Source organism: Mastacembelus armatus, chromosome 12, assembly GCF_900324485.2.
Source record: "Mastacembelus armatus chromosome 12, fMasArm1.2, whole genome shotgun sequence".
Lineage (NCBI taxonomy): Eukaryota > Metazoa > Chordata > Actinopteri > Synbranchiformes > Mastacembelidae > Mastacembelus > Mastacembelus armatus.
This window is the reverse complement of record NC_046644.1, coordinates 11,806,435-11,823,583: the sequence shown is the minus strand read 5'-3', so window position 1 is coordinate 11,823,583 and position 17,149 is coordinate 11,806,435. Positions and strand designations below refer to the sequence as shown.

Genomic DNA, 17,149 nt, shown 5'->3' with positions numbered 1-17,149 from the left:
TTTCCCCGTCTTTTTTGGGCATATTGACAATCCAAGGTGGATTATTTATGAAATCTCATAAACTGTAATGTTAAAGTAATGTGCTTGTGTAAAGGAGATGGTGTCCTGGTTTGTTTGTTGTTTTTTTTTTTTTTTTTTTTTTCCCCCTCCAAGATTTTTTTTTTTTTTTTTTTTGGGCCTGCAGTGCATGTTTTTATCTTCTGGCATGTTGAGATTTTTTTTCTTTCTTTTGGAAGTATTTTTAGTTAAACAGTGTTCTGTACAGTAGGTTCAAAGACTCCTGCATATAGTTTAATATCTCTGTATCCATCAGAAACCTGCCCCGTGACCCGAACAGCTGCATTTACACTGAAGTTTCTGTACTAGGCTATGGTGGTGTGAGAACTAATTGTATTGGATTTGAATTGTTTTATGTACTACGCAACAAAAGCTACACTACAGTCTTTTATTTCATAGCCTTTCAATTTTGCAAAATGCTTCATTTGCAGGAAGAGCTTGTGTTTTTCTGAGATAGATGTACATCTAATCAAATGCCAAATAAATTGCACCATGAAGGACAATTTGCGTCAGTGGGTGCGAACACGTAGTTTTTATGTTAAACCCCAATCATGACATTTTAGCTGATCTGTGAGACTTGAGGAAATTCCTCCATCTGCAGGAACCAAATGTCAGAGGATTAAGGTGGGATGCTGGGAAAACCCCCAACAGTCTAATCCACAGCAGCCAAAAGATTCAAATTATTTAAAGAAAGCGGATATAGTGCGAATCACAGTGACTCATAAGGCGGCAGGCAGGGCAGAGATGGTGATACATTGTTGCTGAAGAAAAGAGGCTTTGTTAACACCGGACAAGTAGTGACAGAATCACAATCTATTCCTGGATGGGAGAGACATTACACTTAACACTGAGCAGTGCAAGTCAACATGATTGAATTTATGACTGGAGAAGTGTAACAACAGCAAAGGCGTGCTACTGTCTGGAAATAAAAGATACCAGTTTTTGTTTCGTCTTGGCTGGCAGGATTATCAAAATTTCATGTTTGTGATTTAAATTTATGGAAAGTTTTTTTTTTTTTTTTTTTGTTTTGCTTTTTTTTACTGTAGGGTGAAATCATAAATTTTTAACAAGAGATCCAGGTACTCAATGGATCAAACCAAGAAAAGGCCAAATAAAGGAAGATATACTGTCATCATCAAGGACCTTCATTTATTTTACAAATTGAATTTCATCTTTCCACATTTTTGCAGTTATTGGTGGTTCTGAGCTGAGTTCCCTTCTAATTCAGTGAGCTACACATCCTGTCACTTTCCCAACACATGAATGGGTCTTGTTACTAGTCACTGGGCATTGCTGGTGGGGGGTTGGATGGGGGGAGTGAAGCTGTGTTTGCATCAATGAGCCTGTTGATCAGAAAAGAACACTAGACTCACTAGATTGGCGATGACAGGGTTCAGTGATCAAACCCAGGAGAAAATAAAAGTCAGCTTTCACCTCAGTTCCTATTTAAGGAGGACGCTAGTGCAGATTTTCAGTCTACCTCCGATACTGACACCTGTCTGCGGGATCCGACGATGATTTGGACTGTGGCTCTTCTGATGATTGTCGTTTCATATACTGATTCGCGTGAGGGCTCTGCTTTAGACTAATAAAACAAAAAATATATTTATGTATATACATAAATATATTTTATTATATATTTATTTATATATATATATATATATATATATATACAATTTTGCTATTTCTATTCAGGTCACAAAAATAAAATCCGAGGAATTCCACATGATTGTCTAAAATCTGTTTTTCATATTCCAGAAGACTATTGCTACAACGATCCACCCTGCAGTAAGTAACCTATGACTACTTTAAATTTGAACCTGTAGCTTACAGAGTGTGGTCTTTAATTAAAATGGGATGGCAAAGCATTTACTCGGCTAAATTGATACATTTTCAGCTGAAATAGATTATGATTTTACACAATTAAGGTTTTGTTTCTAGATTTATTTTTGAAGAGCTCGTTTCTGGTTGGTGACCCTTCAAAATAAATCGGTGTCTCCTTGCAACCTGTGGTCAGAGGCAAAATGTCTGTGAATGAATGATTCAGTGACTTTCCTCTCATTTTAAATGCCTCAGGCTGAGTCATTTAAAATAACTGCTAGAGGCCTTGAGAAGTTAAAATATCTGGACTAACAACAGAGCACAGATTCAATAATAGTGCAAACAAAAGATGTGAAATTTCCTTGAATGAATACCACTTGTCTTTGAGAGAACAATCTCTCCTCTGTCCTGGAGCTTTTGATCTTTCTCAGCAGATGCAAATGAATGAGTCAGTACCTGACAAACAACAAAGAAAATGGAGACGTATTAAACATTTAAACATGTTCTGTACAATTATTTACTGGTATTTTCAAGGTCAAAATGACATTTCTGTGTCAAATCCTGAAGCGACATGAATGACAAAGTCGTGAACGTATGCTGAGAAGGAATCTAACTAAACAGACCTTGTGGAATTGTTTGACCAGTTTCACATTCAACATTTTTCTCCTTTCATGATGTAGTAAAAGCTACTGGATTTCTTTTGTCCATTTGAACCACAAACGTAGAAACATTCTCTCTCCTGTCTTCACTGATGTGTTTGCTGCACCTGTGGCCTCTTTTTCACCCTCAGATCCTTATGCATGGGGAGACATGTTCCCGTCCTGTCACCCATTACTGGAAAAGACCCACTCTCCCATCAATCTGGACCTCCAGATGACCAGTAACAACTCTCTGGGCTCTTTACATCTGGAGGGCTTTGATACAATCCAAATGGGCTACTGGACGCTTGAAAATGATGGCCACTCTGGTGAATATACTGCAGATGGTGTGCAGAATATGAACATTATTGTCTCTTGTGCGCATTTGTTCTGGTGATGAGGCACTTTCTGCTTGCTTTCAGTCCTGCTGCAGGTTGGCAGTGGCATGTCAGTGAGCGGTGGAGGTCTTCCAGGTGTGTACCACACCGTCCAGCTGCACTTCCACTGGGGAGGCCCGGCCACTAACGGCTCAGAGCACACGGTGGACGGACGCAGATACCCAATGGAGGTACAGTATGGTCAGTAGACAGCTCTACACTGTCACAAACCAACTGCTGCAGCAAACTGGTACAGTGCAGCCTCCCCTTGATGTCGCTGTGCTTTTTGTTTATGTCCAGATGCACATAGTGAACATGAAGTCCATCCATCCCAACTTGACAGCGGCCTTAGATGATCCAACAGGACTTGCTGTGCTTGGATTTTTCATTGATGTTAGTTTGTCAGATCTATTATATTTATTGAAACGTTTGTAGTTATTTCATAAAAATACACCCTGATTTTGTCTTTTCTTACAGGTTGTGTACGGAGAAAATGTTCACTTCGGGCACATATCACAAAAACTGTCCTCCGTAGCTTACAGAGGTGTGAGAAAACACAAACACACACACACACACACACACACACACACACACACACACACACACACACACACACACACACAACAAATCTTGACTGTTTGGTGACTGTGCTGTCTGTAACTGGTCTCATTACAAATGTGCATCCACCCCCAAGGCCAAACAACTAAAATCAAGCCATTCCCGCTGATGAGCCTTCTGCCGAAGCACAACATGAGTCAGTATTACCGTTATTTGGGCAGCCTCACCACTCCTCCATGCTCTCAAGTGGTTGTATGGACTTTGTATGAAGTCCCCATCTACATCTCATGGTCTCAAGTAGGGCTAATTCTCATTTCAAACCACACTTATTATGAAACAAGGTTAAAACAACTTGCTGTGTGCTGTAAATGATATTGTTTATATGTTTTCTCCACAGCTCGCTCAGTTTACCTCACAGATCTTCTCCACAAAGGAGGATGCACAGCAGGTGACACCTCTGCACAACAACTTCAGACACATCCACCCCACCTTCAGCTGCTCTGTTTCTGCATCCAGAGATGCCAAACTGCTCAGAGGGACGGCCGGTCGTCCCCTCAGGTCAGCTGTGGCGGTGCATCTGTTTCAAATCATTTTGCTGGGAACCTTCATCTCCAGACTTTAGCGCCATGGTAACTCCGAACCATAAAACACTGCAATGCCAAATGAAAATGAATTCATGTTGTCGCCCCTCATTTTATTTCCTTTTTGAACCTGAGGTACAATGTAGAGTTTCCCCATCTGTAGAAAATACTCCAGCAAAGACAAAAAAAAAACAAAAAAACAAACTGTGAAGAAGAGTACTGTAAAACAGTGAAACGTGTCATGATTGTGCCCTGCTGTTTCTGCAGGAATATTTAACTCCATTAGCACATTACTAACACTAAAGAATGTGAATTGTGCACAGGTGCAACTGAACTGTGTCTTTTGATGGCAGCCATGTATTTGCTATTATGACTGTTGGCCTTTTGCATTATAGCTTGTTGGTCGATTCGTTCGACTTTGTGACTTCACAATTATTAAAATTTAGTGAGATCATAGTTCAACTTAAGACCAAGACAAATAGGATGCAGCCCTCAGCATGCCGACCGATCACAGTAGCAGAGTAACATGACGAGCATTACTGAAGCTGGTGGAAATGCAACGTCGTGTTTTGCAGGTATTTGGCCATAAAACATTGTAGGAAACAAATTAAAGTTTTGAACTGATAAAGGAGAAGGCAGATTAAAAAAAAGTAAATCTTAATCACAATCATGGTTATTCTTTGTTTTGGTGATTTCAGTTTCACATCAAGCATTTACATACTACAAATTTCAGAGCCTTATTTGAAAACAAACACAGTACACAAAAGCAGCAAGTCACCTCAGAGTGTCTTGTTAATCTATGGGAGAGAAACTAAATATGATATTTTGCATGCTGGCTCGTTAGACTCTGTATTTCTAGTCTGTGGTTGGCTCGGTGACATGGCCCCATGTTGCACCTGAAAGGCAACGACTGGCTGAACGACACACTCTGGGTCAACCATCCTCATATCCTTCACTGCTTAACAAAGGCGGGTTTACACCACATCTTGTCATCACTAACATTAAAGTTAGTGATGACATCTACATCGTAGCAATAATGGCATCATTATTGTTATGGCATCATTATTGTTATTAGTAACACCTGCATGTTTCTAACTGTTGGTGTGCAGGTGTTACCTACTGCAACAAAGGTCTGCTGAAAACCACAGGGTCCATTCAGAAAGGACCTAAAACAAAGATAATAGTCCTGGTAAATGTTTGCTAATGAGCCGAGTCTCCTGCGTTCAACATGCAAAAAGCTCTGTGTGCATTTAATTTGTATATTTGTCAGGACCCAGCAGGATCAGTGTTAACTAGCAGCATACGCAGAAGGGTTTCAAGTGTAGAAATGACATCCAACTAAACACCTGTGAGGACAAATATCAGATATGAGACTGACACTTGCATGTCACAATTCACAGTTTTGTTTTTAATGACTCTAACATTTCCTGTTTTCACAATAAAAACACATTACTCTGTCACATTATCTGTTATCGTTTATGAATAGTGTTAGAAAATAGATGTTTCTCTCTGCATTGTTTCCAGTTCTATGAGGCCTAATGAAAGAAACAAAAAAAATAAATAGTAGTATTTGTGGTTATTAAAAGAGCTGGAAAGACGACCAATAAAACAAGAGAGCACAGTTGGAACGGTAACGCCTGACCAATCAGATCACTCCGTGTGCACGCTCGTCTCCCTCTGTTGGTGTGTTTGATGTCGTTCAGCAGATGGACATGAGTGTGAACTGGGCTCCCATGTTGTCTAAGCTCACCCTCCCATCCCACCCTCTCCGCTTGTGGTCACACCATCCTCCTCCTGTCACGGCCTTGGGGCAGCACACACACACACATAGATGCTGCTATGCGAATGTGAGTACAGTGTTGGACAACAGTGACGTCAGGCTGCAGATTTTCACTGCACCCAAACAGCAGCTGAAAGCTCTGATTAATAACCTTCAACCAGAGGAGGAAATGATGACTGTAAACAGCAGACTCACAGTAAGGCAGAAAAAAGCTTCCAGAGGGGGAGAACTGAAACTCTCTCCCACTCAGACCCAGATTTATCCAGCACCAGGCCCTGCTCCTCTTTGCCCTTAAAGCTGCCACTTCCACCTACTTGCACCTTGACTTCATATTTGCTTATGTATATCTATGAACCGAATTGGACTTCGGCTTGAGAGTGGACTTTAATTAGTAGAGTCTGGCGGGGGGTAAAACTGTCATCAACCCTGGATCACATGACACATGAAGATCTGACATCATGTATAGCAAGTTTTTATTCATTTAATCTTGTTTGCTACATATTTCACAAAAACAAACACTGTTTATGGATGTATGCAAAACTGCTTTATTTCCATTTTGCTTTTTTCATACATTTGTGTAATAAATAGACATGAGAAACAGGCTGATGCTCCAATCCTCTTCCCATGCCGATTCTGCAGCTTTTTTTCTCCACACCGCAAACAACTTTTCATAGAATTTACAACAGAAAATTAAAAAACAAAAAGAAAAAAAAAAAAAGCTTGACACAAGCTGAAATTCCTGCTACCAGCTCAACACTCACCTCTTATGTTACATAGTTGTTTTTTTAGCTGAGTTCACGTAGCAAATCCCAGGGAACAAAAATATATATATTTATATAGTATTCACAGTTACAGTATTTACACATTTTAGGATTACAAAGCAAAAATGGGCAGAAAATGAAGACGTTTCTACAAGAAACAATCTTTCAAAAAGGGAGGCAGAAACTTTTCCTGTACACAGTGGACCTTTTTCTTTAAATAAACAACCTTTGAAACCCTCAAGATTCCTTTTACAGATCCCTGAAAATAGTTTTAAATACTCAGTCTTTTGTTAAAAAAAGAGACAAATGCTTAAAAGTGTTACCCCTGTGAAGATAAAAAAAAAAAAACCTTTTAGATCTTCTGTACAAGTAATCATATACAATATAAACATCAATGGTGAAAACGAGGAAATCTCCATTATCAATACAACTGAATGAAAAGCAATGACTGACTTGGTCTTAGGGGGTAAGGGGAAGGGGGCTGATTGGCTAAGACAGGGTGTAAAGCGTAAGTGCAAGCCTCGAGTGCATTCACAAATATTTTTTTATCTTTATATAGTTTATGAGAAAAAAAAAAAAAAAAAAACAGCCCTCGCTGACTGCTATGAGGAGGCCTGCAGGGTCGCAGAAACACTTCCGCCTCGCAGCAAATGTTAAACACTGGTAGAGCGAGTGTTGCAGTTGAAAAGGAGAGTAGACAAACATGAGACGGTTATTCCTGGTGAAGGAAGCTGACACATCATCATCATCATCATCATCATCATCATCAAACACCCACACTGGTGGAAAAAAAAAAAAATTAAAAAAACATGGGAAGCAATTCTTGACATGCATGTTAACACAACTGCAGGTCACAACTCTCTGAAAAGACTTTCACGTCACCTGTCTGCTCAGATTAAACAAAGACAGCTGCACGGTCATATGGCACTTACAACAAGAATCAACCCTCAGCTCTAGCTGACTGGCAGAAACTGATTCAATTGGAAATTTCTTGTACGGATTGGCCGGCCTTATGAGCTGTGACCTACAAGGGGCGGTGCACGCGCATTGCTACACAAACCGAGACATGATGATAAATACTCTTAACCAGAAGCCTGACACACACATTCACACAGGGGACACACACAAATATAGTGTCTTTGAAGAAACGAGCATGAAGAGAACTACCCCAATAAAACTGGAAAACACTGGAATATCATTAATACAAATTTTGCCCATCAGCTTTAACGTTTGCATAAACAAATAGGAAGCAGCTTGATCAATTATTGGCTGGTGAAAGCAGGTATGATATCCAATTTTCCAGATTCTGCGGCAGGATTAAACCATTTCTGTTACTTGATTTATTTTTTATCAGTTTGATTTATTTCCAAGAAAACTGGTGCAGTGGAGGTAGGAGCGAGAAAGCAGGGTTTTCAGTCCATGGCGGGCTGCGATGCTCCACCGGATGCTGCTGGATAGAAACAGCGTCATCTGCTATCTGCTCAGTTGCTGACCACGTCTTCTTCCAACGACAGGTGTTTTCCTTGTGGGCTTGTGCGTCTCAACAGTATTAGTAAGCAGCCTTAACATGTGTTTGTGTTACTTTTTTTGTACCATGTGTGGTGTACGTAAAGCTTATGAGACAAATGAGAAAAAAAAAAAGAAAAAAAAAAAGTGTGTAAAACTGTACAAACCAGGACAGGATGTGGGAGGGGCCATGCTGAAATACTGTCCAATGGTGAGAGGAGGGGAAGATATGCTGCAACAGCAAGTCAAGTGTTGTGTAAATTCTGGGTCACTGGCATACATAAAAAAAACTATGCAATTTTCATTTCCAGAGCACCAAAAATCGTAAACAATCTCGAGTTGAGTATACGAAGAGTGCGGCACAGGTATAGCCCAACTCTATCCAGACAACTTGAGAGTGGCCTCTCCTGGTTCCTTAATCAAACCTTCGCTCTTCAGTTCCTCCTCATCGGGTGTGGAGACTGAGAGCGTCTGGGGAAACTTGAAATGTTAGAGAACACGCATTTAAGCCCTGTAAGAGATTGTTCTGACCTCCACCGGATGTTAATTCAGTGTTCCCCTACAGTTCTCTGCCCCACACAAACAGGGGATCTTCTCGTCCTCGATAGGGAACTTGTAGTCGTAAGTGATCTCCTCGTTGACGTTAATGGGTTGTCGGGAGTAGATCACGATCTTCTTCTGAGACTCCACTGTGATGACCTTTGCATAACAGTTGGGCTGAAAAAAAAAAAAAAAAAAAAACCCACCATGTGGACATTTTAAGCTGCCTGTGTGCATAGTTTTTGTATGAAATGATGGAGAGCAACTATCGCCTTCAGATAAACGTAGTGAAGTAAAAAGAATATTTGCCTCTAAACTGTGTTGGTGTACGAGTATAAAGCAGAAGAAAACTGAAATACGCGAGTACAAGTATCACAAAACAGTCCAGAATGATTTGTGTACTGAGCTTTCATGTTGTCTTACATTGCAGCTGTGGTTGATGAAACGGGCGAAGTTGCCGCACTTTGTAGCATCGATGATGGTGTCGTGGTCAACGCGGAACATGTAGCTGCTACCGATGCCCTCCTCCTCGTAACGTTTCTCCCGCATGTCCGCAATCACCTGGAAACGAAGATTATCATTTGTTGACTGTTATGAAAGTCCAAGGTGCCTCTGTCAATATATTGCTATTTATCATTCTTGGTTCTGAGAAAACCCACTTGAAACAAGCCACCTGTCTCTTACCTGTCTGATGTTCTGTCCCACGTACTCTATCACCATTTCGTCAGCAGCAATGGGCTCCATAGCAAACAAACCCCAGTCGTGGATGTGTGACTTGCAGAACCTGATCTTCTTCTTACGGAACTGAAAAGAGGGAGGGAGAAAAATGTCATTGTTTTTTAATTATCAGGAAAACTGATTACATGTAGACACAATAGAGATATACAGTACACAAGTAAAAAAACAGCTCCTCCAAAGACAATACCATTGCCATTTTGCAAAATATAACAAAAAAACGGAAATAATCCCAGTAGACACCATGTCTTTTTGTTACGCCTTTCTGTTTACTGTTCTTTTGAGTTTGAGTTTGTTCACCTTCAGCTGGTTGAACTTCAGCAGGTCACTGTCACATGCAAACGAGGACAGCAAACGTCGCTGCTCTGACCGCCGCTCTGAGCCAGCCCTGGTAGAGGCGTGGACCTGCGCAGGAATACTCATACCCTGCACAGAGAAGATGGAGTTAGATCTGCTCACCACACAATGCACATTTTCTCTTTACCCTATAAACAACTCATGCATCACAATTTGCCATCTCTGCCCACCTGTGTGTCGACCGGTGGCTCCTCCGACTGCAGCCGTGTGCTCTGAAGGTATTTGATCTTGTCCTTCTTGTCAATCTTGTAGTATCCCTCGCTTCTGGCACAGCCGGTCATGTGATCCCTCATGCCATCGTCTCTCCTCTTTTTCTTCACTCCAGGGATGTTGGTAGGTGCAAGGAAGTCAAGGAAGAAACTTAGAAAACACAAAAGGCCTTAGACCACGACTGGGATGCCAAATCCATTCACACCAAGTTGCCTAGATGTGTAATACCAGTTAAACAGTTCCTCATTTTCACCACCAGAGGGAGTGCTTTTTAATACACAAACTACAAAGCCACTTCTTAAAATTAGCGGTCTCATACTATAAAACAATTTGTTATATGCCTTTGAAAAGTGACATATACATAAACTTTAATGTTAGTGATGACAAGATGTGGTGTAAACCCGCCTTTGTTAAGCAGTGAAGGATATGAGGATGGTTGACCCAGAGTGTGTCGTTCAGCCAGTCGTTGCCATTGTCCTGCTGGAGCATCTTGTCATAAGTGATCTGCAGAAGGCGAATGTCCTCCTCATCTATGCCCTCGTTCCAGATGTCATACAGAATGGTCATCTCCTCAAAATCGGTGCGTCGGCTGAAGTACGACCGAGGAGGTGTGGTAACAGGGGACAGACTGCCCAGCAGTATCTCCTCCCAACCTCGCCGCGGCCTCCGAGGTTTCACAGTCACAGGCGCCTCTTCTTCGTAGGATAGGAAGCCGTCTTCAGAGGGCAGCATCGTCTGGGGCTCCACCTCTCCTTCCCGGAAGTCCAGGCTCGGGTGGTCGGGGGACTTGGCAGACATCATTTCCATGGACAGATCATCCGGATGTGCGTCGTGAGGGAGGAAGATGGACTCAGAAGACAGCTCTAAAGACTCATCAGCCGCAGAGCCAGCAGGCATCTTTTTGCCTCTGGGTCGTCCTGGTTTCTTCTTTGATGGAGCAGTGTCTGATGGCACAGGGACGTCTACAGTGAGATCAGCAGGCAGATCTTCAGGGACACTGGGTGGGTGCTCAGTGCCAGCTGACAGACTTTGATTAGACAGGGCACTGATGGGTGGCTCCTTAAAAACAGGTCTATCGTCCAGGCTCTCAGAGGATATTTTCCTGTTAAGAGTCAGTGCTGTGGGGTCAGGGAAGACAGGGGTGAAGGTTAAGTCTCTTCCTGGAGTGCGGGGGATTCCAGCACTAAGGACAGGGGACTGAGAAGGATAGGAAAAGGGGCTACCAGGGATGTGGGGTGAACTAAGCAACAGGCTGCTGCCCGAAAGTGGGGCGTCGCTACCAGGTGTGATGGGGACAGTGTCTGTGCTCTGGGACTTGCCTAAACTCCGGGCACGCTCCATCAGGTCCCTGCCTGGCGTGCGGGGTATGTCCTCATCTGTAGGAAGCCTGGCCCGCTGAGGGAGGTCAGGTAGGGGACCAGGGGGTGGATGAAGGAGGGAGCGACTTTCTACTGTCGGGTGAGGAGGAAGAGGGAGGTGCATGAAAGGTGTGGATTTGGGAACAGGTGTGTCTGAATCCAAGTGGGGTGGAGCTATTTGAGCAGGGGTGCAGGCTATTTCCTCAGGCTCGGCTTTACCTTTGGCTTTCTGGTCAGTGCTAGGCAGGACTCCCGTGGGAGTGGGTGGCCGAAGGTTTGCTACATGCTCAGGAGGTTCAGACTTCACTACAGGAATGCTGCTGTTTACACTGATGTCTCGATCTTTGACTGCAAGACAACATAACACGAATTTTATTTAAACCAATATCAATATTTAAAAAATAATAAATACCTTTGATGAACGGTTTACATGAGCGACACAGACATAGTAGCAGAAATTCACCTGGGGTGCCTTTAGGTGATGGTGGCTTCCGGTCCTCCACGACCTCCTCCCTGGGACTTGGAGGTCTACCTTTGGTCTTGCTTAGCTCCTCCTGCCAACTCTTGTCCTCCTTATCCTCTAGTCCTGCAGGTGGGCTCAGTGACTTGGCCTCTATCTCTCCCTCCTCTTCATCAGAAGATGAAGATGACGAAGACGAAGATGAAGAGGACGAGGACGTCTCAGCCTCTTTGCCTACATGGACCGCATCTTCTTCTACCTCTTTTTCTTCTTCCTCCTCGTCCACATCCTCCTCTGAGCTCGTCTCATAATCAGAGGAGTCTTCGCTTTCTGCTAAGGAGTCTGAGCTGGCTTTAGAGGAGTCTGAACTCTCTGCTTCTGCATAAAATGAGGCAAAGAATTAAACTACAGGAAACATACATAAGAAAAGGACCTAACCAAGCAGCGTTGTCAGTTGTAGTACCTCCATCAGACGAATCTGAAGAAGTGCTCTCGCTGGATAAGTCCCCATCATCTTCATCATCACCCTCCTCATCACCACTCTCCTAAGAGATGATCAGATGTTGTTATAAAAATGTATACAAATTGTACGAAACAGTATGTACAATTATTTAGAGAGCTTACTTTGCCTGATGACAGCCTGTCAGTAGCCTCTGTTTCATCAGGTTCCTCCTCCCTGTCAGACAAAGACTCCTCCTCCTTCCCTGAGGTGTCCACCTCCTCCTCTCCCTCACTATCCAGTTCAAGCGGCCGCGAGTGCCGTCGCTTTGCGGACATGCTGTCGGTGTCCATTTTGGAATCGTCTAGGGAGAGCTTAGCTGGGTCTCGATCCCGGTCTGACAGAAATAAACCACAAGGCAAATTAACTTTGGCCATTTTATAACAGTGGTAAGGGAGAATTTGGTCTGCTGCATTGATAGTAGGCGTTACCTTCATCATCCAGCTCATCATCCACTGGAGTGGAAGGTCGGGCTCGTTTGTTGTCGCCTGCTGCTGCAGCTTCAGGTGGGTCTTTTCTTTTCACCTGAGCACAATATGCAACCATTAAACACCAACAGGCAATGCAAGTGGTTGAGAATGAAGAGACCATATCTTTATCAGTGTTTACAAAATGACCAATTTCAAGGTTTACCTTGAAGGAGGGAAGGCGGATGACTCCTCTCAAACCAATACCTAGACCCATTCCCTCGTAGCCCAGTCCCTCACCCTTGTTCCAGTTTTCCAGCAGACTTGAACCCATCATCTCTTTGGATTTGGGTCTTTCTTCGTCTTTCCCCTCCGCACCTTTCACTGGAGTCAAAGATGCCTGGGAAAGACAATAAGACTTTTACTGTTGGGAAGTTACTGTATTAAACTGAGAAGCAAATTGACTAAAACTACACAGACAGTTCATTAAAAATGATTCTTTATAATAATTTCTACTGCTATCCAACTATGAACAGACATTTATAATGAACATTTGTGCTATATTGCAATTCATGCCTTCCATTTTATATATATATATATATATATATGTTTTCTTTCTTTTTTTTAATTTAATATTATTTTTCCCCACATGTATGTTTCTGGAGGTAACGTGGTATTTGTATCTTGAAAGACTTACCTTTGCAGAACGTTCCTTCTTATCCCACCAGTCATCAAAGGCTCTAAAAGCCACCACCTCCACCATTTTGCGGTTGAGATCCCTCTTCATGATGGCCTTCAGCTCTTTGACAATGACCAGCAGCACACCATCAACAGTGGCCTTGTGGGGGTCCTCCTTTTTAGTCTCATATCCAGGAGGAGGAACAGTAGGGTTAAACTTTGGTATGCTGGGATGCTGCCATTGTTGTCCAGGTGCCCCTGCACCACCATTAGCAGGTGCAGCACCCATAGGTAGAGGTGGATAATGCCCACCAAACAGCCCAGATGCACCATCCATAAAATGTGGATAAGGATACGGCCCTCTCGTCTGAGTCATGCGGCTCAGCATCTGCTGCTGCATCTGGAATGACATTGGAACCGTGCTCCACTGCTCCCACCGCAAGCAGTTCATTAGCTCCATTTGCACTACTGGCATCATGCTAGGAGCGTAGTGACCCATGGGTGGAAGCATATGGTGAGGCACTCCAGGATGACCGGCCAAGTGAGGAGGATGTCCTGGGACAGCAGAGTGTGGGGCCAAGTGGTGATGCGGGATCGTGAAGCCGGCTTGGTGTGGTAGAGGGGGGAAGCCAGGGGGAGGGATGGGAATGGTCTGCATCGGGGACACTGCAGAGTTGACAACAATGCCCTTCCCACAGTCTCCACTGGTGATTGGAGTCCCGGGCATCTCATCATCAGAGATTTCCATGTCTTCACCTGACGACTGATGGCCCTGGACGCAAAGGGAGACAAGTTGAACATCTAGTTATAGATTACAATCAGCTACTCATTTCATCTCTATGACTTACTTAGGAAGAGCCTGATATGAGGTCAAAAGTTCAGGCAAAAGCTAGTAATTAGACTGTGACTTAAGATTGTTTACTTACATCTATATCTTACATCTATCTTCTTTTTTTTTTTTTGGTAACACATTAAGTTGAGAAAATAAACATATTTACACCTGCAGAACACTTCTTTTTAAAGAACATGAAGTTCACAAGCAGTGATGCAATGCCTCTGACTGAACAGGAATTTAAAACCAGTAGAGTTTATTTAAAAATCCAAAAACTATATGAGGAGAGAACAATTAAACAATTATGATTCTCAATCCAGGCATATGACTCCCACTTCCAGTGCTTGACGGTTTTTCATACTGAAGACACATTTCTGTATTGAGGATTGTTTTTCATCCACATAAGAGCAACAGATGATTTCGAAGCCAAGTTCAAAGTTTAGTATTTAGCATTAGCACAAACACGACTGACCCATGTCTTTAGTAGGCATGTTATGCTCCCAAACAGTTCGCTTCAAACTGTGGATTTCTAAAACCATGCAGGACTTGTGTGATCAAACATAACACCATGCAGCTCTCTTCCCTGCTGTTTAATATTTTAAAAGAATCTGTCATAAGTGCGAGAGAAACGAAACTAAGAAGAGTAAACTCAGCATGGGAGTGGTGTCGTTACCCAAATGACCTGTTAGCACTGTTTGCTTTGTGATAACTTGAAATGTGAGACCAGAGACGCTGTAGCCAATCCTGACTGTCAGCTACAGCAAAACCAGGAAGTGTGGCGCTGGATAGGGCCAACAGTCAAACTGTGTTTTCTTCAGAGTGAGCACATGTGGTTAATGCTAGAAAGAGGAAACAAGAGTCTTCATTTCCCCAACAGCAAACGGCTCTTATTTCTCCGTTCAAAGCACAGCAGTAAGTGTAGGAATACAGCATCACGGGCCAGATGGTGTAACTGAACTATAAACAATGAGATCAACTTCATATGAATGTGAAGGTATTTGTAAGGCTGTAAGCTATGCATCTAAACCTGTTCATTCATAACTTCAACTCTTAACTGTGCTGACAAGGAAAGTGAACATCTTTTAAACGCATGCTCACAGACTATTTTGCTCATAAATATGATATTCTAAAGACTCCTTATAGACAAATACTACTTGTTTCTTATAGGTAGGATCGTTTTCATTCTTTGCACAAAAATAAACAACACAAAAGGAATCAACTGAAAGCGCCAGCACGTTTTTGTGGCACCTTTGTATACGGTATGCAGTGAAACCGGAATTTCCTTTGCAAAGCAGAACAAAAAGACTGAAACAAAAGAGAAAGTTTACTACTACCATCTCACACTGAAATCAGACCTCACTTCCTGTGTCCTCTGTGTAACTGTCATTCACAGCGCTGTGTAAATATCAGCAGCACGCTACTATCAACCAATCAAGACTAATAATACAAGCTCGTTTTCACACATTTGATTGTTCCAGCTCTTTTCTGTAAAACGTGACAAGTGTGACATATTGAAACATGCATTATTTTTCTATGTAAAAATGAAGCTATTTTCATATATCAGATAAAATGTGTATCTTACCGTTTCCATTTTATCTGTGGGAGTGTGGCCTCGAAAATGTCCATCCTTTAAGTCACTGTTGCTCATCTTCTCATGAACAGGCGAGCTGATTCTCTTGACCAGAGAGGCAGTTCCAGGAATTGGCTCCTCGTCTTCCGAGTCTGGTAGTGGGGTTGGACTGATATCCTCCAGGCCTGTGCTAGGGGGACGTGAATTTTGCTGACCGCCTTGAGAGCCACTTGTGTAAGGGGGAATTGGGGATAACTGAGAAGAAGAGGAGGAAATCGGACTTCCCTCCATTCGTACCTCAGTGTCCGAGTCTCGCTCCTCCAAGAAAGGCAGTTTAGTCCTTTTCTCTTTGAGGAGCATTTCAATGCGAGAATCCAAGCTGTTGCGCTCAGGATCTGGTGTGGGGGAGCCAGGTGAGGGACAGTGCTCTGGCGTTTGAGGAGGAGGGGTGGTCGGATGAGGCAAAGGCTCTGGCGGGGGTTCGGGGATCGGTGGAGTTTCTGGTCTCTCCTTGATGGGTAGAAAGTCAGTAGCAACTGCCAGAGGCGGCTGTGGTGGCCGGAGGTACTCACCCTCCCTTTGGGCTGCGTGATGAAAAGCTGGCTCTGATGGTGGGAATGCAGGGGGCAAAGGGGTCTGGTAGGGCGAGAAGGTGGACTTGAAATTGGGTGTAGCAGGAGGAGGTGCTGTGTAGCTGAAGGAAGAGGTGGATGGTGGAGGTTCAGGTGGGGTGAGCTGGTGCTGTTTGAAGGGGGCCTGTTCAGACGTCGTGCTTCGGTACATGTGGTACTGGGGCCTCTCTGGTCTGCGGTTGTACGCATCCTGGAACTTACTCTCATGTCTCCGGGATTTGTATCCTCCGGAGCTCTCCGGCCGAGTGGTCTGGTATGCAGGCGTGGACTGCCGACTGGAGAAACTGGAGTCTTGTGAGAAAGGCGTACCTGTCTGTCGTGGAGTATGAGGGGTTCCCTGGGACTGGGGTGTGTCCTGCCTTAAGCTGGAGTAGCCCGTCTCCAGGGACAGAGGAGTAGTGGAGCTGCTGGGGGGCAGTGCTGCCCCCACAGCAGACAAGCTGCTCTCTGATAACCTACGGATGGGCTCGCAGGCCTTAGAGCAGACAACAGGAAGAAGAGAAGAGGTCATGGCCAAGACAAACCTCTACTTTGACAGCAACAAAAAACTGACATTTTGTTTAAAAGGTCTTCAGGTTGGCTCTTAGAAGCTACCACGTGTAAATGCAGTCATGAATTCCCAAATGGCCAAAAGTTACGTTTCATAGCTTACACCTGTAAGGACCATTTAAAAGGCCAAACTAGTAGATAAGAGTTTGTAGGTACAATGCTTTGGGAACCTCATGCTACAAGGCCAAAGTACACATTTCATTGACTTTGTGATTTCAATCCATGGGGTCAGGATAACATCTC

General features: G+C 43.4%; 2 protein-coding genes across 4 annotated transcripts in view; one reads left to right on the top strand and one right to left on the bottom strand.

Moving 5' to 3' along the window:
- The first annotated feature begins 1,567 nt into the window (after window positions 1-1,567).
- car15 (carbonic anhydrase 15) lies at window positions 1,568-5,009 on the top strand. The gene is made up of 8 exons (XM_026297946.1): window positions 1,568-1,623; window positions 1,816-1,845; window positions 2,669-2,845; window positions 2,939-3,084; window positions 3,194-3,286; window positions 3,371-3,437; window positions 3,588-3,748; window positions 3,849-5,009. The coding sequence occupies exons 1-8, from the start codon at window positions 1,572-1,574 to the stop codon at window positions 4,071-4,073; spliced, it is 951 nt and encodes a 316-aa protein (XP_026153731.1). The 5' UTR covers window positions 1,568-1,571; the 3' UTR covers window positions 4,074-5,009.
- Window positions 5,010-6,333: 1,324 nt separating this feature from the next.
- setd1ba (SET domain containing 1B, histone lysine methyltransferase a) overlaps window positions 6,334-17,149 on the bottom strand; it is a 19,166-nt gene continuing 8,350 nt past the window's right edge. For 2 of the 3 annotated variants that reach the window (XM_033325474.1, XM_026297383.2), the window contains exons 7-19: window positions 15,738-16,832; window positions 13,343-14,095; window positions 12,872-13,045; window positions 12,670-12,763; window positions 12,364-12,575; window positions 12,203-12,284; window positions 11,743-12,117; window positions 10,350-11,627; window positions 9,882-10,048; window positions 9,655-9,780; window positions 9,304-9,423; window positions 9,043-9,180; window positions 8,623-8,796 (exon numbers count right to left, since the gene is read on the bottom strand). In XM_033325474.1, coding sequence (XP_033181365.1) covers window positions 8,623-8,796; window positions 9,043-9,180; window positions 9,304-9,423; window positions 9,655-9,780; window positions 9,882-10,048; window positions 10,350-11,627; window positions 11,743-12,117; window positions 12,203-12,284; window positions 12,364-12,575; window positions 12,670-12,763; window positions 12,872-13,045; window positions 13,343-14,095; window positions 15,738-16,832 — 4,788 coding nt within the window. Of the gene's footprint in view, window positions 8,797-9,042; window positions 9,181-9,303; window positions 9,424-9,654; window positions 9,781-9,881; window positions 10,049-10,349; window positions 11,628-11,742; window positions 12,118-12,202; window positions 12,285-12,363; window positions 12,576-12,669; window positions 12,764-12,871; window positions 13,046-13,342; window positions 14,096-15,737; window positions 16,833-17,149 lie in introns of all 3 variants that reach the window. The other variant, XM_026297381.1, reaches the window with a different exon arrangement.